This window comes from Esox lucius, chromosome 20, assembly GCF_011004845.1.
Source record: "Esox lucius isolate fEsoLuc1 chromosome 20, fEsoLuc1.pri, whole genome shotgun sequence".
In the NCBI taxonomy this organism is placed as follows: domain Eukaryota; kingdom Metazoa; phylum Chordata; class Actinopteri; order Esociformes; family Esocidae; genus Esox; species Esox lucius.
In genome coordinates, this window is record NC_047588.1 from 31,323,697 (window position 1) to 31,343,878 (window position 20,182).

At 41.4% G+C, this 20,182-nt stretch overlaps 1 protein-coding gene across 2 annotated transcripts in view; it reads left to right on the forward strand.

The window, feature by feature from the left end:
* The first annotated feature begins 643 nt into the window (after positions 1-643).
* The window catches only part of cpne4a (copine IVa), a 60,515-nt gene continuing 40,976 nt past the window's right edge, over positions 644-20,182 (forward strand). Inside the window, exons 1-2 of one of the 2 annotated variants that reach the window (XM_013139215.4) lie at positions 644-850; positions 6,761-7,016. In XM_013139215.4, coding sequence (XP_012994669.3) covers positions 6,846-7,016 — 171 coding nt within the window. In that variant the 5' untranslated portion in view covers positions 644-850; positions 6,761-6,845. Of the gene's footprint in view, positions 851-1,606; positions 1,837-6,760; positions 7,017-20,182 lie in introns of those variants that run through there. The other variant, XM_013139216.4, reaches the window with a different exon arrangement.

Genomic DNA, 20,182 nt, shown 5'->3' on the forward strand with positions numbered 1-20,182 from the left:
ACTGATCCTGCTGACTCGATAGATGTCATTTATAGTTTTCATTATTATCAGGAATATTATCCTGAGTGTTATCTTAACATAAAACCTTGAGCGTGACATGGGTTTATGGACAGCATGGGTGATATAAATGGTTATCTGGGTGGCGATTTCAGGTAAGAAGGTTCAAACTGATACCCCTGCTCTCTCTGCTCTCCAAAATGCTCCACATACTGTGTCCAAGGCCATCTGCCTTATCAACACAACAATAAACATGAACCTGTACATGACATGAACTACCGTCCTAACACTAATCTACTCAAATTTAATTTGGATTGATTATTAATTAAACATGACGGTGAAATTTCTATCATATCAGTGCTATGTCCTAACCTTAGTATCCCCTCAACCCTTCGATTGTACTTAAGTGCCCTCCACGACTAATATGCAGTATCTGCTTTGCAGCTTACACGTGAATGTGGGTAAATCGCAATGACACCATTGTAGCCACGAGAGGTCAGTATTGTCAAATTAGAGATAGAGCACGTAGCGCAACTCCTCGTGGAGGCAGGGGGTGCAACCTAACTGATGGGGAGCCTGAAAAATAATCTTTGAAACTATTTCCCAACGTTTTTTTTTGCAAAGGGGGAGAAGCCGATGCGAAGGCTGAGAGACAAAACTACATTGAACGCAAAGAGGGCTGGACCTGCAGCTCCGTCTATGCTGATATAAACAAGGGATTGAGAATGGGGTTCGCTTCTCTGCGTGGGGTCCTCTTTTTTATTCGAGTTTGTTCAAAAGGGAGCATTTGAATCAAAAAAGTTTTTTTTTGCCGACATAACTCTTTTGGGATTATTTCTCATGTTTCTTTAAGGTGAGTAACAATCTAATGATTGTACATGGACATTCATTGGATGTTGTTTTTATTGAAATATTTGAATGAGATATGCTTTATAAAATGTTTTCTGATTATGGAATTTTCAGTTTTACATGTTTCAGGAAAATGCGTTGGTAACAGTAGCCTACTTTAAATATGGACATCAAATGAGGTCATAGGCGATCTGTCATCCAAACCTGTCTGCCAATCTGCGTTATAAAGGAATTCGGGAGCAGCTATAGGTCAATGCAATCTGTAACGAGTACTGTATCACCGTGAATTCTTAACATCAGGATAATTAATTTTGCCGGGCTCTTCGTCATACGAGGAACATCCAAAGGATCATCTTAACCGGGATGCTTACGTTTGTGCGGAAGGTTACAGTATTGTGTTGAGTTGGCTACTATTTCACAGATTTTCAGTCGTGCGAAAGTATATTTTTAAATATCCTTTGGATGAAGAGCAATGACACCCTGACTTTAAACCAACAAATAAAAGTTTTAAAACTATGATTTTGTAAGCTGACCAAGAAATGTAGCCTATACAGTAGACTATACAATATCTAATTACCTAATTATTGTCTGAGTGTAGCGTAGGCATATCTGCAGTCTACACTCAAACACGCACGCAGTAGCTCACAAGAGCTTTATAAGGTAATTCCCCCTGAAAGAAGCCAACAAACAGTAAGTGGAGGTCACTGTTCGGCAAGTAGCTACTTCCTTCACTGATTGCCCCAAAAACAGGTCTCGAACATTCAGGTCTTCTTCGCAAACGCGTGTGGCCAGCCTGTCACAAGCACCTTTTTTGTTACTGTTCCGCCACTGAAAAAACGTGTGAAGATCAGCACAAATGTAGACACTAATGCCTGAGGAGTAAGTTTCACACGTATGTTCATACAAACATGGATGCCTGTGTAGCGCACGAGAATCCATGTTTCTATGAATATATACCTGAATCTCTGTCCTATGAGAAGGAAAAAGAAGGTATGTGATTTTATAGCCGGTTATACTGCATAATACTGTAGATGTTTGTGGGATAAATTTTTTTTATCGTCTGGCTTTATAGCTATGTTTATTCTCATGCATTAACACAACTCATTCACTGCCGTAAAAACTTGCAGAGCAAAGGTTTACCTTGTTAGCACCAACATGTATTTGTAAACCTGATGTGCCAACCATTTTAAATGAATAAGGACCTTGATTGGGAATGTAAATTAATGGACTGAGGCCTGTACATTTCCCTTTGATACTGAATCTAATTAATGTGGTTCACATACTGTTGCGTTTTGATTCTGATAGAGCTTATGAGTAATGAGTAATCCATGCAAGGTAATTTCAGTGTTATTAATTGTTTCTAGATTTAAAGTAAGAGCTGTGTCCCCCTGACTTACGTTGCCATGAATAAGAGGTATTCTTTATCACTGAGAGAAACCAGTTTCTGTTATGACAATGTCCTGAGGCAGTTCTTCAGACAGTGGCATGTAGACTTAAACAATAATTGCCAAAATGGTTTTCCCACCACAAATGTGTTTTTATCCTTGCTCAATCTCCTTCCAGTTTTCAGTGTCTAGACAAAATTCAGTTAGTTGGAAAGTGTCCTTTCCTAGGTTATTGGGCCGAGCAGCTTTTTGAGTGGTCACAAGCTCTAGTTCTGAAGACTAGGCAGGAAGTCTTTGGTTCCAGTCCACCTGATTCTAAGTTAGAATAATAAGCAATGGTAGAATAAGGTATGTTGGTGTTGGGCTGATGCACTGGTCGTTTATTTACACTTGTTTCCGACGGTCCACAGGAGCAGACAATGTAGTGGAACGCTCCCTGGTTTTCTATTGTTGAATATAGTATAACAGACCAATACTAGACAGACCAGCACCATTCTCTGTCCACTGAGAACCAATCGACACTTTGTTTCTGCAATCGCTTAAATTCTGAACACTTTTACCTGCACAAATTACGCAGCGCGGGTGCCACTTAATGGCCCCAGTTTAGCATACATGGACTGGTTCATCCATCACTCAAACATTTAGTGAATGGGCAATTACTGGCATGTGAGATATGGCACTACACTGCGTTCAGAAATATGCAGTGAGCAGCAGGGAATTCCAGGAAACTAAGTGTTGGAACTGGAACCCATCTCAATGCCTTCAATAAGTGGTACATTGTGCAACACCTATGTTGGTAACAAATTATGTCTGACGCTCAGTGCTTGACTTGGGCTGGAATGGCATTCCTTTTTTCGGCAAGAGAGCCAGCTGGGACATGGGATAGGTCACTTTAATGGAGCAAGCCTTATTAAAATAAAAATGTTGATGAACATAGTCTAATGTGCAATTTGTCCGCTCCTGCACATATTTTATCCCAAGTCAAGCACCACTGATGCTGTTAGAAAAAAACAACCTTGCTCCCATGGCAACCATGCAATACACTGACCACATTTGAGCTGATTATACAATGGATAACTGAAATTAATAGCAGCGTGTTGATTATCTGCAAAGTATAGGCTAATTATGAAATATGAGTATGTTTTATAGACTGAAAAGTCACAGGGCTTTGGTCGGGCAATGCCAGCGCCCCCCGTGGTGTTGACACAGGCAATAAGTGGACCCATTTAGTCTCGCTCCATAGGGCTTCTAATGGAGCATGGAGGTTAATGTGAGCTGCCGACAGACTCATAGTCCTCCTAGCACTCTCCCTCATCAGCAGCCCATTTCGTCATCCCTAATAAAAAGTGATGGCCTATCCTCAGATTCAGCAATCATGGGTAATGAGAGAGGAAGAAGAATGTACAGATGACATGATTCACGCTTGTTGTAATTCCACCCTGTTGTCAAATTATTTGTGCTAATCAGATGTTGTTGGTTTTTGCGGTGAATAATATCTGATTTCCCCCGGGATTATTGACGTCCTGACTCAGGAAGTGGTGCTGAACAGGAGGGAAGCTATTCTGTCACAGACTGGTGTGAAAATGACACTGCATTATTAAAGGCAAGAGGGAGTAATATGAGCATACTGATAAAAAATAATGTAATAATGGTGATGAGTTTGAGTTCCGTGTCAAAAGAAAACAACTGTAAGTACCTGCCTGCGCTATGGGGAGAGTCCTATGTTGTTAGCCAGAAACTGTTGGTCATACTCCATTCCTGGATACCTCAGAGCAAAACCTCTTAACGAGCTGCTGGGAGTCAAGCTGAAAATGGGAGGATATCCTTCTTCAGTAGTCTAAGAAGACCTCTCATATCCACTAGATGTTTCACGTCGTGTTGTGGTGACGGACATAAAGCTTCTGTGAGACCTGGCCACTGAACAAGAAGCCCGTTGGTCTCTATCAGCAAGTGCCACGGCTGAAGACAGGCATATATCGAAGATATGCTGTTGTCATTATGTCCTCTCTGCACACTAGTTTAGCTTGCTTCATGGGTGCAGGTTTTTTTTTTGGTCAGTGTGTGTACTCTTACTCTTTGTGTGCTAGTGTGCTGACACGCTGTACCGGTCCTGTCCGTCATAGCCTAACCTTCAGCTTCGCCGTGGTCCTGCGTCAGCACTTTCATGAGACCTGCTGTGACAGACAGCATCAGCAGATCCAATCAGGTCCGGAGACAAAGCGCTCACAGGTCACCACCGTCCACAGATAGGGGTCGAAGTGCGCTGCCTTGAGCTGGCAGAGAGCGAGTCGGAGACAGAACAGGCAGTCTCTGGAGGTCTTACTGGTTTACAGAACAGCCATGTTTTATTCATCTCCACACACACGCAATGACACTTCAGCACAATATATTTAGGTGCAAATACACATGATCTGCGGTAATTATGGATGAATTATTATACATACAGTGTAACAAAAAACCCAGTTTGGAGAATAGTGCTGGTAACTGGAAGTGGTGTAACTGGGCAGAACAGAAATTGCATGGTCTTCAACCAGAACAAAAAAAACATCCTTGAAAAATCGACCATCTGAAGAAGACAGAGGAGTCTGGGCGCCAGTGTCAGTTTGCTCTCTCACTCACCAGCTGTGCACTAGTCCTGTGTGTGTGTGTGTGTGTGTGCGTGTGTGTGAGGGGGTGCAGTTGGCTCATATAGGGGTGAACTTTTGATGTGTCTCTGGGAAAGAACATTTGTACAGAAATATACAAAACACATTTTGCTAGACAAATCCAATCATTCTGTTCAGTTTGCACCTGTTACTCAAATAACTTAGGTAGTCCCATCATGCCATGCACAACCCTGGCATTCCTTTTTTTATGCAGGTTGTAGGTTAATGCAAATTTGACAGGATTACAATGTGACTGGATTTCAACAGGAATTACATTATTTTGAAAGTCAGAATAACGAAATTGCAGGTAGGATTGTACAACCATGTTTCCAAAAAAGTTGGGACGCTGTGCAAAATGGAAAGAAAAACAGAATGCAACGATGTGCAAATCATTTAAACCATATATCCAATAGGAAATAGTACAAAGACAACATATCAAATGTTGAAACTTAGAAATGTTATTGTGTCTTGAAGAATATATGCCCGCTTTGAATTTGATGCCAGCAACACATTTCAAAAAAGCTGGGACAGGGGGCATGTTAACCCCTCCGTTGCATCACCTCTTCTTTTAACAATGCTCATTAAGTGTTTGGGAACTGAGGAGACCAACTGCTGTAGTTGTGAAGGTGAAATGTTTTCCCGTTATTTCATTTTGCACAGCATCACAGCTTTTTTGGAAATTTGGTTGTATGCTTTTTATTTGTACATTTGGGCACATGTATTTGAGCTAAATTTCAAAAACTTTCATTGATAAAGGTAAACCAATTTAACAAATGACACACAAAAAATGAAACTTTGAAATCATTTATGAACAGAAATGCAAATTCCTTACACTAAAAATGTAGGACACCCTTACCTTTATCATCATATGAAATGGTTAAAGGCTATCTGTCACAAAGCTGGACCTGAACTGAATTCTAATTTTGCAACAGAACAATGATCCAAAATACATAAGCATAGGTTCAACAGAATTGCTCAAAAAGAAGAGTGGGGGGTTTTGGAACGAGTCAGAGCCCAGATCTGAAGTCTATCGAAATGCTGTGGTAAGACTTAAAGCAGGCTGTGTTTGAAAATAATTCCTATAACACAAGACTGTTAAAGCAGTACTGTTAAGAAGAGTGGGCAACAATTCCTACCAGTTGATGTAAGAGACTGATTGACAGTTCCAAAAATGGCTGCCTGAAGTCATTTCAGCCAAAGGGGGCAACTCCAGCTGCTGAAGCTAAGGGTGTACTTATTTTTCCTGATATTTATTGCATTTCTGCTCGCTTCAGTTGCAACAATGCTTATTTTTTATATTTTTTGTGAGATTTGTTAAGTTCAATGAATGTCCACATAGGTAAAAAAGACAACAGGGGGTGTGCTTTTTCACATGACTTTACATCCATTCAAATCCAATTAGTCAGAGAAGAGCACTTTAATTAGAACACATTTTTCACAGTCTTCTGTCTTTATCTGGATTAGTTAGTTACTTTTGTCTTTATATACTATAATGTCTTGTGGATTAGTTATTGTTTAGTGATTATGTAAAAGATATCACTCCACAGGCAGGAGATCTGATATTAGTGATATCCGTTTTGATTGGGCTAATCACTTCAGTACATCAGCTACTTTGACTGTCTAAATGGAGGGTTTGGGAATAATTAAGGGATGGGTGGACAGAAGAATGCTATCAGATCATGTCTAGTGGTCTTCAAATCAGCGTGAGACAACTTGGGAGCGGTCTCAAAGGTCAGTGTGTGGAGGTGTGGGTGCATTTTTTGTCTAGACATTGTCTGATAGCCTGTGAGGGTGGGCATGCGTATTAAAAGTGAAAGAATGTGGCGACAACTATGAGCGATGACTCCCTGTAATCACCGTGATGTGTTCCTCTCTCTCTTGCAGCACATTTGCCACACACACATACACACAAACACACACACACGGCTTACACACAGACACACACAGCACACACACACACACACACATCATGAGCAACATCTATGAGTCTGCGGCCACCACCCTTGGCCTGTTCAACAGCCCGTGCCTGGCCAAAGTGGAGCTGCGGGTGACCTGCAAGGGCATCTCGGACCGTGACGCCCTGTCCAAGCCGGACCCTTGTGTCCTCATCAAAATGCAGTCCCACGGACAGTGGCTGGAGGTAGGTCGCCCACTCACTCTGTTCCAGCCTGTCACTAGCATGGCAGTGCCGTTCCCCCCTTCGGTTTTTGATGACATTTTTTTACCCGCCGTTTTTTGTCTCTTGCAATGCGAGTGCTCGTTTAGGCATTTCGTATCGGTCCAAAGTTTGGACAGGCTCAGCCGTTCCCTTGCGTGAAGCGCATGGTTGGTCGCTTCATTTGTCCTTTAAGCAAATGATTCCGGTTTTAATTGTGTCAATCATTTATGATCCCTGTGTGTCGTCCGTCTGGAAATTCAAATGACCCCGGTACCACAGATGTACAGCGATGGCTTTACTGCCTTCAACAACAGACACTAAGAACTAGATTGGAAACATTTTGAGAGCTAGCTAGTTAAATTAGTAGATAGCAGCTAAATTGCTCTCCCTTCTCTGGCATAGGCATCAGCCACAATCCATTTTAAGATGGTCAGGTATTTAGTTTAGCCCGCTAGAACTAAACCGTGATAGTCTTCATTTGGTGTCTTGGTAATTTAGCTACAAACCATGACATCAGACCAACAAGGCATAGATTTTCATATCACAGCTCCATTTCCCATCTCAGTTTAATCTTCTACCTGGCATTCTCCTGCTGGTCTCTTTCCATTTAAGCTCAAAATTATAAGGTTGAGGTCTATTTGATTGTAGTTTTCTTCTATAATTTGGGTAATGCAATATGTTGCTAAATGTGAATGTTCATAAAGTATTCAGATGTTTTTGAACGTCACAGCCTTATTCTAAAACTGATTAAAATATGTTTTTCCTCATCAGTCAACAAACAATACCCCTTGATGACACAGTAAAAACATTTTTTGCAAATACAATTTAAGAAATGTGGCACATCTGTATTTTGAAAGCTTGTCCTATTCTTCTCTGCCGACCCTCAAGCTCTCTCAGGTTAGTTAGGGAGCGTCGCTGCACATTTTCAGGTCTCTCCAGAGATAGTGGATAGTGTTCAAGTCCCTGACTGGGCCACTCAAGGACATTCCCAGACTTGTTCCGAAGCCACTCCTGCATTGTCTTGACTGAGTGCTTAGGGTCGTTGTCCTGTAGGAAGAGGAACATTCGCGCCAGTGTGAAGTTTTCAACAAGGATACATTTTTTCATTACTGGGTATTGTGTGAAGGTTGATGACGAAAATAACCGATTTAATTGGAATACTTTCTGAATGCACTGTACCTTGCAGGGTATTGCCCAGTCCTTGCTGGCAGTGGTTAACTATCGGTGTGGTTCGCTGCTTTAACAGTCTTCACCTACATCCACGTCTCACAGTGTTCTATTTCAGGATGTTATAGTTCAGGTGTGGCTCCGGTACATATAATTGGTTACAGTCCAGGTTTACAATGTTGGGAACAGTGCCATACAAGCTTGATGCGTGTCTGCACATCACGTTATGGATTGGCCGGGTGTGCGCAAAGTCTTTAATCACCGCAGCTGCATGTTGCACCATTTAACGTATTTACCAGTGCTGCTCTCCCTTGCACTTGTTAGGAATAATGTCCCTCCTACTGTAGTACAAGAACCGTAGCCAACATCATGTAAAGTCAGCATTCCTTCAGTTCTTAGTTGGCCCCATTGGTCTACTTCCAGTGGCATTTTTCACAGGAATTAAACAGAATTCTCCTCATGGCAGGCAATGTGAACAAGGTTCTTCACAGCGTAATTTTTCCCAAATTAAAATAATATGCAATAAAGGCTGAATTAATGGTTTAGTAATGATCCTGGGTAGAAGATTTATGACGTAAGCGTGAAGGACTAGGGGCTCCCCAGTGACCAGGCAGTCTAAGGCACTGCAATGTATCACCACAGTCAGGGTTAGTGTCCTGAACATGGCCTGCCGGGCCATGCCCAGGAGTCCCATAACGGGCTATGTAAAGGGCTCAGCACCGCCCACATGTTGAGGGAGTGATGATCCTGCTGTTGCACTCTATTGACTCTTTGTGGTGGGCGTTTGGCAAAGCCAAATTCCCCACAGCTGCCATACGTCCTGCGGTTATGATGGCCTTGTTTTGTTTTACACCCCTATATCACCAGTCAAAGTAGAACATGTGTGTCTATGCGTGTATATATGGGTGTGTGCTTTTTCGTTACTCAGATACAGAATTAATTGGGATTGGGAAGGCTGACAGGTAGCCTTTTCTTTAAACAAAAATGATTGGTTCGATATCTTTCATTATTTACAACACTGTTTATTTTTTCTTTCAATTGGAAATGGTTTGTGTGTTATTGTGTGTGTGTTTCTATCTTATATACGAGTCTGTCTCACCATGAAATAGATTTCACACGGCTCTACAGATTGGCTGTCAGCCTCTGAGCTGAAAGGGCTAGCAGCATCTGTCATCTCCTGTAATGGCCATGCGACTGTACACATGTGAGCGTGCAGTCGGCCTGTGTGTGATTGTATGTTGCAACATGATTAATTAAGCCAAAATGCATCATGTTTGGTGACATTTCCTGGTTTGTGGTTGTGTGTTGTTGTGCGCATGCATGCTTAATATATTGCGGCAATGATTCCCATAGTTCTAGGGTAGGGGAACAAAATAAAACTGGGAAACTGCCATTATGTGCAAATCTTTCCTCCCAGTAAGAATTGATAATTGTTTCACTGTGAAGTTGGCACCGATTTTAAATGGAACCTATGAACTAACGATAAGCATTTCATCTATGCACCCATGCACAAGGTGCATACGGCGTTAAAACCCAATGCAATTTTGTTGAATAAGAAAGTTTGGCAGACACCAGAAGCAATTGCAATGCTGAAACACCAGGCAAAAATATTCCTTAGAAATGTCTGTAAGTGTATATATGGAGAATGTTTGTGGTGTGGATAGGGTACGGTTTGATAATATGAGAGTACCATTTCAGATTGGAAACTAACAACCTCAATTATGGACATAATGTTCTCCAATGGGGGTATATTGGCCAGGGGACGAGTCCTGAGAAAATGGACCATCAGAGTAAATGCGAGGAAGATGTTTTAGACAAATTTAAAGAAAAATGATGGGCCCTACCCATTTAAGTGGAAATGACATTCCCTTTGTGTGGCAATGGGATTTTTTTTAAAAAGGGAATGAGGACGAATATCTAAGATTTGTCTAAGTCCATAAACAGCTTGAAGCGCTTGTTGGACTGTCTCTCTATGCAGGCAACTGTTATAATAATTGTCTTTTGGCAATCAATTATAGCTTTGCAGACCTTTGGTATTCTAGTTGTCAATTTGAGATAATCTGAAGAGATTTCACCCCATGCTTCCTGAAGCACCTCCCACAAGTTGGGTTGGCTTGATGGGTACTTCTTACGTTTCATACGGTCAAGCTGCTCCCACAAGAGCTCAGTAGGGTTGAGATCCAGTGACTGTGCTGCCCACTCCATTATAGACAGAGTACCAGCTGACTGCTTCTTCCCTAAATAGTTCTTGCATAGTTTGGAGCTGTGCTTTGGGTAATTGTCCTGTTGTAGGAGGAAAGGGGCAGTCAAGTGCTGTCCACAGGGTATGGCAAGAAACCTTGGTAAGTTTAACAAGGATTAATGGTGTCTAGCTAAATATTCAAATTTGGCGTGATGTTAATGCGTGACAAAATGATCTAATGTCAAGACACAATTTTCTGATGAGGTAGTATGTCCCAATTGGTCCCAATACTGGCATACCAGCTTACTATATACAAAACAGTACGTACTTCATCATCTGCGAAGTACGTACTAGTACGTAGTATGTAGTATGCGATTTGAGATTCAGCCAATGCTTTCAATTTCCTCGTAGGTCACATATCGTAGTAGTTAGCTATTCAACTGTTATTGTATGGATGACTATCTATAATCTATGTAAAAAAGTACTGTTAATAAACGTTCTGTTGCCAATGTTTTTTCAGCAGAAATGTAAAGTCCAGGATGGTCTGCTGTTGTCTGTGTGTGGGTCTGACTTGCTGCCAGTTTTGCTCTAGAATACTTTGTTGGTGACTAAAAAAGTTGTTGTGTGGTACGTGCTCCATGAACTGTGTAATGGTTTTGATGTTTCATAATCTACAGACTGCAGACATTATGTTGAATAAGCAAGATACTGTAAGGATTGAAAGACTTCAGTTCACTGAAGCACGTGCCTGTGCTGTACTGGGTTCCCAGTACAATTTATTACATGGAATAGCCTTCATTTAGAACATGATTAGACTGATTAGTTTCAGAAGAAAGAAGGCCAGTTTTTGCCGTACCGCATAAGTGGAGCCGGCCAAGAAAAGGGAATGTCTCTTACTGGGTGAGTGAGTGACAGACGTACAGACGGACCGACCGACGGACCCACCCACCCACCCTTGTTAAATAGCGTAGTGGTTAGAGAAGCAGACTTGGGAACTATAGGTCCAGAGTTCATATCTCCTCGCAGGAAAAGCAAAGAATGAATTATTCTTTATAGACGAAAACTTCGCTGGCTAAAACCGTTAGTATCTACATTATAGTAAGCCTGAAATAAAACAGTTAACGGTTATATTGCGACTGTTTCTGGTGGATTTTCCGAAGTACGCATCCGTGCATGCGTTTTGGGTCAGGAAAGCTTAACATACAGTAGTTACGTTATAGTAAGCCTTAACTGAAACTGTATACGGTTATATTGTGACTGTTTCTGGCATGGAAAAGTTAATCTTCAGTCTCGCTAGAAATTGCTAAATTCTTATGATTAAGTTTTAATCTATTGAGAGCAACAACATTTATTAATTGTTTCTGGTAGATTCCACGATTCCCTTGTCTTTTCACTTGATGAAAAAGTTTGTTATCGTCGCCTTTATTGATAGTTATTGTATAAATGTCATTCACGAATGAAAGAAAAAAATATTGCTCAATTCTTATGACTATTCCAGTAAGTTAGTAGATACCGGTAAAACTTATTACTGGCTTATACTTTATTAAAACGGCCAGTGGCAAACGCCATACATAGACGCTATTTGTAGTGGTGGTAAACTTAGTTAGAAACGTTAGTCATGTGTCAATGTTATTCACGAATGGCCAATTAACTATTAAAATTGTCAGTGGCAAAAGAGGATTTGTTCAGGAGAGAGACAAGAGGCTATACTGAAACCCAGGAAATGTGCAGCTCCGTGGTGTTGTGGTTAATGATGCGCCCTTTCACATGGGTGACCCGGGTTCGAATCTCAAGATGGCAATTCTATTGTGGGCTGGCAGAACTAGGCTGGCCTGGTTTCTTTTTTCTAACAGTTTAATAGTTTTCAGCTGTGCTAACATAATTGCAAAATAGTTTTTAAAGGTCACATAGCCTTTTAAAATTATATATTTGGATTAGCAAATACAAAGTGCCATTGGAACACAGGACTGATGCTGATAATGGGCCTCTGTACACTTATGTAGATGTTCTATCGAAAATCTGCCATTTTCAGCTTTAATAGTCATTTACAACATTATGTCTACACTGTATTTCTGATCAATTTGATGTTATTTTAATGGACAGAAAATGTGCTTTCTAAGTGGCCCCAAACTTTTGAACAGCAGTGTACATTTCAGTCACATTTCAGACCTTTTCTAACATCTTCCCAAAAGACAGCCTGTTGCCATGTGCTGTTTGTTTTTCACTTCGATAATCAGGATTTCACTAAGTTCTATCAAATCGCTATTGTGGGGGTAGAGCAATATAATCAGATTACGCTGCACTCCCACTAGCTTGGCCCTGCTTGAGTGCTTAGAGACAGTCCAACAACTGCTTCAAGGCATTTATGAACTCAGACAAATGTGAGATATTCATTGTTATTCCCCTTTAAAGAGGTGTCCCATTGCCACACAAAGGGGAGTGCCAATTCCACTTAAATGTGTAGTGACTATCTTTTCTTCTCTCAATTTCTCCCTCTAAAACCTTTTCCTCACATTTACTCCTTTTTCTCTGGACTCCCCTTGCCAATATACTCCCACTGGGGAACATTATTTCCATTATTGAGGTTGTCATTTTCAAATCTGAAATTTACCAAAGGAGGATACTGGCTCATCACATTACAAAGCCCAGACCTTAGCTCCTCTGACATTTCAAACAGGAAGTATCAATATTTCCCAAAGCACATTGCAAACATGGCGTGACAGGGCGAGGGGTATGGATAATAATGATAAGATGTTTGGTGGTTTTAAGAAGGCTTTGGGGTGTGCTTGTTATACATTAGACAACACATGCATACAAATGTGAGAGGAAATTGGTATATAACCATACTTTGACTGGTCATTTGACTTGTTTGTTTCCCCTTTCGGACATTTTCTGGGAATCTGATTCATTAATGTTTTGGTACGTATTTGCAAAAAGAGATGTTGCATCCACTCAACAGCTAATCAGGCACACCATCCTGTTCAGGAGAATGTATTGTACCTACCAACAATTAATCACACTGGCATTGAAGCGTTCAGTTACGGGCAAAAATGTGTGACCTAGGCAGCTTTGGTAGGTACAATACATTCCTCAGAAACAGCCACCCGTCTGGGCTTTTCGTCCACAACAATGTCCAGGGTTTATTTATTGGTCGGAAGGTAAGTCACCTTTCTCTCCATGTCCTCCCTCGTTCACTCACTTATTCTACCACCTTGCTCATCCCCCATCTGTCTCTTCTCCCTCCTTTGTACCGTCTCTCTCTCTTCCATCTCTCTTCCTTCACACCCTTTTTGCCCCCCCATCATCGTCTCCCTGTCTCTCCAGCGTCTCCTTCACGTTCCCCTTCTCTCTCTTTTCTCACCCTCACTTTCTTTCCCTCCTACTTTACCTCGCCTCCCCATTTCTCTGATCTCTGTCCCTCCCTATTCATTATTTTCTCTCCCGATCCTTCATCTCCCTATCCTTCGTCTTCCTCTACCCATCCCTCCTCTTTCTCTTCTTCTCTACAGATTAGGTATTGACAAATAGCAGCGAAAAACCGTGGTTACAGTCATAACTTTAACCGATGTGGGAAGAAATTGTCCAGAACATAATTTCAAACTAAATAATAACTAAAAAATGCATCATTGCATCACTCATTCACTTTTTGCGCCCAACATCAATTCAAGTGCTAATGCAAGAGAATCAATGCTTTTTGATGACAGGGTAAATTAAACAAATAGGCCTGTAATCTTTGGGCACCCACTCAAAGAGAAAAATGCACCAGCAACAAATAATGTGATCAGCAACAACAACCCCACTGCATACCAAAGGCTGCCTAACACCATTTAAATCAATAGACCTGACAGCCAAGGACCATCAAAGTATGACCCATCAAAATACCTGCTCACTCCTTGTGGGCAGACATGGGAAGTTACAGATTACTTGTAATATTTTTTATAAACTTTAATTGAAATCCGTTACATTACCAGCAAAACAATTATAATTATAAAACTGATCTGGTTTCTGACAAAACATATTGTCTGTACTTCAAAACCAAAAGCTAGGTTTAGGGTTTTTAGTGCTGGATTGACTGACCTAAGATCAGCATTGGCACACAAAGGCAGGAACACACATACAGATTCAACACCAGAAATCACTTCATTCATTTTTCGCTTGTTTTGCTGATGTTTATATTAGCCTATTGCATAAAATACAGTTTAGCGATCTACTATGATGCATCTTTGCCAGAATTACAATAGACTAAAACGAGGTTTACTTGATCATTTTTACATTTCAGATAGGACTTAATAGTTGTATGTCTAAAATTGGATGTAATATTGCATTGCGCACAATATGATTGGCTGAAGATTCAACATACACTATATGTAGGGTTGTTGCTAACATGGGGAAAGGGAAATATGATTCACGGGGCCCATGGCTTGGCAGGGCCCTCTGATAGTAATGTTGTCCATTAGTGAGGGGCCCAGGCATATATCTTTTCAGGTGGCCCAGGATTTCTGGTAACGATCCGGACCATATGACCAAAAGTATGTGGACAACCAACCATCACACCTGTATGAACTTGTTGGACATTCCATTCCAAAACCATGGGCATTAATATGAAGCTGCCCCCCCACCCCTTTGAAGGTATAACAGCCACCACTCATCTGGGAAGTGTGATGGCAATTTCATCGATCAGATCTCTTAAAGGAGGAGGTACAGAGCCAAAATTCTCTTGCACAATTAACAGTTTATTTGCAAATAGAGAGACGCTTCAAACGCTTACAAACATAATCATCCGAGGAGTCTCTAACTTAATACGTGAACATTTAGAGAGGAAAAAAGGGTGTGGTAAGATGCTGCCCATCTGTCTTGTCAATATAACACATTCCCTTTGTTCTGTCAATACCTAGGCTTCAAACAAGGGGCAAGCTGTCCTTCCCCACATGGGTAACTTCTTGTTACCATCTACCAATACCAGTCAATGATGCCCCCTTGGCAAATACCAGATCCCCCTCTCCTACATTCCTTTTCTCATCCAAACATGGGGATGAGAAACCTTTAACTAGTAACCCATTTATATATGTATAGGACCAAGTATATATCAGTTCAAGAATTTCCACAACAGAAGGCTTTCCACAAGGTTTTGGAGTGTCTCTCTGGGAATTTGTGCCCATTCAGACAAAAGAGCATTTGTAAGGTCTGGCACTGATTTCGGATGAAAAGGCCTGGCTCGCAATCACCATTCCAATTAATCCCAAAGGTGTTCAGTGAGGTTGAGGTCTGGGCTCTGTGCAGGCCACTCGAGTTCCTCCACACCAAACTCGTCAGGAGGTAGTGTTCTCCTGGCATCTGCCACACCCATATTAGTCCTTCAGACTACCAGATACTGAAGCGTTTACTACTCCAGCCGACGCTTGGCATTGTGCATGTTGAGCCATGGTAACTTATTTTATGAAGCTCCCGACACACAGTTCCTGTGCTGATGTTGCTTCCAGAGGCAGTTTGGAACTCTGTGGTTAGTGATTCTAGAGATGATATCCCATGACAGCGCCAAGTTTAAAGTCACTGAGCTCTTTAGTACAACCCATTTTACTGCCAATGTTTGTCTATGGAGATTTCATGACTACAGGTATGTGCTGGATTTAATACACCTGTGTGCAATGGGTGTGGCTGAAACACCTGAACACAATAATTAGTAGGGGTGTCCACATAATTTTGGCCATATAGTGTATTACAGGGACGTTATGTTATCTACGAGGAAAAGTGTATGCACCAGCCACTATGTCCAGTGATAGCCCGGAATACATTTGTTTTATCCAATCTCTGGACTGAAGAGAAGCAAAATTATATCCCTAGTCGATACTGTCTGCTTACATGGTTGACTTTAAAAGTGCATCTCCGATTGGCCTGTTCCAGTCTTAAGTCCACAAAGCTTCCTTCATCCATGCTGCAAAATATACTCTGGTAAAAATTACCATCCTACCAATGCAGTGCTGGATTTTGTCATTTATAGGCTTGCTGCAAATAGTCACCATTGTATTTTGCGTTGTTACCAATGGCCAATACAACACTCATCAGTGTGAACTCGTCAGTGTGAACTCATCAGTGTAAACTCTAACTGGCCACTGCTGGACACGCAACTCCAAACTCACTGGTATCAGTCCCTCATAGGTAAATCTCCTTAGCTCTCTCCTCAATATATCTGTGCATCAAAAGCTTACTCTGGTCATTCCTAAACTCTATAGTTCCTTTAGCAGTAATTTTTTTTCTATTAACTGCAGCCAATAACCGGAATGAACTGGAGAAGACTCTAAAACTTCACACTCATCATACTTAAAAAATATATAATTCTGACCTGCGATCTGAAAACTGTACCTGCTAAGCTTCTCATTACATCACTTCATATGGTGAACTCCTACAAATGTACAAGTCGTTACTATAAATGAGAATTGCTCAATAAAAAAATGAATGGAAATTCACCAGCCACCCAGCGCTGTAGCTTGTGAAATTAGAGTGGTTTAACCACTCAGTTTTGGGGTCCACAGGGCAGAACTGTTACAGTGCTTGGGTGATACAGGGATTTTTTGTACAGGGATTTAAATCACACAGCTGCTCTCTGAGTTATTTGTGCCTTACTGGTTGTGGTTATTAATGGCTGTTCACAAATGGCTAAATGTGGCATAAACCCATTAATGGTTAAATTGAAGATAAGCTTTAGACATCGGACAGTCTGTGAGAACTCTATACTTCCTGCAGTTCGGGGTTCCAGCCCGGACAGATTATACTAGCCTACCTTGTGTCAAAAACGACCACTATTGGGGATTTTACTGATATCTAATTGTGCTAGTTGATTTATATTTAATCCCTTTTAGACACAACAAGGTCTGATGTCAAATTTAAATAGCTGAAGTGATTGAGATATGAAATGTAATATAAAAAACCCACAACAGGCATATAGTATTTGTAATGTACATCAATAATTTTCCACATCCAAACAACCCATTTTTGTAGTGCTCAAGGAATGCCATTTATAAAAAATGTTTTGAAGCAATGTGTCCTCTATGATGAGAAAAACTAATAACTGAGTAGGCAAATATTCTATATTATGTTAATGTTTTTGGCGTTAATGATGCTTAAAAGATGAATCAGGATCTGATCAGAATTACCTCAGATCAGAAGTGAACAAAGGGTGGAATCTACTTCACTAAAAAGTAAAAAACGCTTGTTTGTAATAGCACTGAATACATTTGAGAACTTGTTTAAAGTGAATTCATATTCTGGTATAGCTGAAATATAGTCAAGGTCACTGCTTGCTGAAGCACGGCATAGCCCAAGGAATCTCAATAGGAAATGACACTAATATCCAAAGAAATAATTTCACATGCAGCTTAATTATGTCCTTGGGGTCATTATAAAATTACCACATATGATCGTTTACATCCTGTCAACTTAAATGTATCCGACATGTTTGCCACAAAAAATAATGCTCTGCATATAGGACATTGAACAGTCAGTCATGTGGAGAGTACAGTAATGTGGAGACTACAGTCATGTGGGGTCTGTTCTGGTTACTGTCCTGCGGCTGCTTGTTTTTCAACTCAGGTCATCATATTATCAAGGTTTGGAATTACAGTCTGTATTGTGGGTTGGATTTGAAGGACCAATAGAAAATACCACCGGTCTCTTGGGCAAATGTTTGTCAGAAATGATATAGGTGGGGAGGTTCAAGTTCTTTGTGAGTCACGATTGTAACATTGAGGGATGTTTTGCAAATATAAATTGTGGAATTATAATGTACTAGGAAGGATGGAAGGGTCTGTGGGCATTGGAGGGTTGCAATGCAAATTAGGTTGATACACTAGGATATCTAACAGAATCATTATTTAAAAATTATGTAAAAACTTTTCCTTTGTATATCCTAGTGGTCCTGATTGTGGTAGTACTCAAATTCCTCTGGGTTGGGGTGGGTGGGAGATCTCTCAGGCAGAGATATGCTTCCATATCCAATGGAGTTAGCAATGTCCTTATCACATAAGGAATTGTCCACATCAAGATGTTTAAATGAGATATGAAAGGTTAGAATGTATGCATTTTCTTATAATTCATTTATTTGAATTTGTTATTTTATGGCATCCTCTATTCGGGATTGGAGTAGGTGTGGTACAGTAACTTCCAGAGATGACTGTGGGTCTTAGTCTTTGATCCTGCCCTGGGAATATTCCCTTGGACAGCCTTTGGGCAGCCTTTAAAATAGCAGGAGTGTCTTTTGTTGGGTTGTGGCTCTGTTGTGTTGTTTTGTTTGGTGTAGCTGTATTGTGTTGTAGTCTTTTTTATTGTAGCATGCGGGTCCTGTCTGTAAATATCTAGTGGTTCAGCATGCAGGATCCTGTCTGTAAATATCTGGGAGGTCAGCATGCATGGTCCTGTCTGTAAATATCTGGGGGGGTCAGCATGCAGGGTCCTGTCTGTAAATATCTGGGGGGGTCAGCATGCAGGGTCCTGTCTGTAAATATCTGGGGGGTCAGCATGCATGGTCCTGTCTGTAAATATCTGGGGGGGTCAGCATGCAGGGTCCTGTCTGTAAATATCTGGGGGGTCAGTATGCAGGGTCCTGTCTGTAAATATCTGGGGGGGTCAGCATGCAGGGTCCTGTCTGTAAATATCTGGGGGGTCAGCATGCATGGTCCTGTCTGTAAATATCTGGGGGGGTCAGCATGCAGGGTCCTGTCTGTAAATATCTGGGGGGTCAGCATGCATGGTCCTGTCTGTAAATATCTGGGGGGGTCAGCATGCAGGGTCCTGTCTGTAAATATCTGGGGGGTCAGCATGCAGGGTCCTGTCTGTAAATATCTGGGGGGTCAGCAGGCAGGGTCCTGTCTGTCAATATCTGGGGGGTCAGCATGCAGGGTCCTGTCTGTAAATATCTGGGGGGTCAGCAGGCAGGGTCCTTTCTGTCAATATCTAGGAGGCCAGCATGCAGGGTCCAGTGTGCATTTACACTCACCTAAAGGATTATTAGGAACACCTGTTCAATTTCTCATTAATGCAATTATCTAATCAACCAATCACATGGCAGTTGCTTCAATGCATTTAGGGGTGTGGTCCTGGTCAAGACAATCTCCTGAACTCCAAACTGAATGTCAGAATGGGAAAGAAAGGTATTTTAAGCAATATTGAGCTTGGCATGGTTGTTGGTGCCAGACGGGCCGGTCTGAGTATTTCACAATCTGCTCAGTTACTGGGATTTTCACGCACAACCATTTCTAGGGTTTACAAAGAATGGTGTGAAAAGGGAAAAACATCCAGTATGCGGCAGTCCTGTGGGCGAAAATGCCTTGTTGATGCTAGAGGTCAGAGGAGAATGGGCCGACTGATTCAAGCTGATAGAAGAGCAACTTTGACTGAAATAACCACTTGTTACAACCGAGGTATGCAACAAAGCATTTGTGAAGCCACAACACGCACAACCTTGAGGCGGATGGGCTACAACAGCAGAAGACCCCACCGGGTACCACTCATCTCCACTATAAATAGGAAAAAGATGCTACAATTTGCACGAGCTCACCAAAATTGGACAGTTGAAGACTGGAAGAATGTTGCCTGGTCTGATGAGTCTCGATTTCTGTTGAGACATTCAGATGGTAGAGTCAGAATTTGGTGTAAACAGAATGAGAACATGTATCCATCATGCCTTGTTACCACTGTGCAGGCTGCTGGTGGTGGTGTAATGGTGTGGGGGATGTTTTCTTGGCACACTTTAGGCCCCTTAGTGCCAGTTGGGCATGGTTTAAATGCCACGGCCTACCTGAGCATT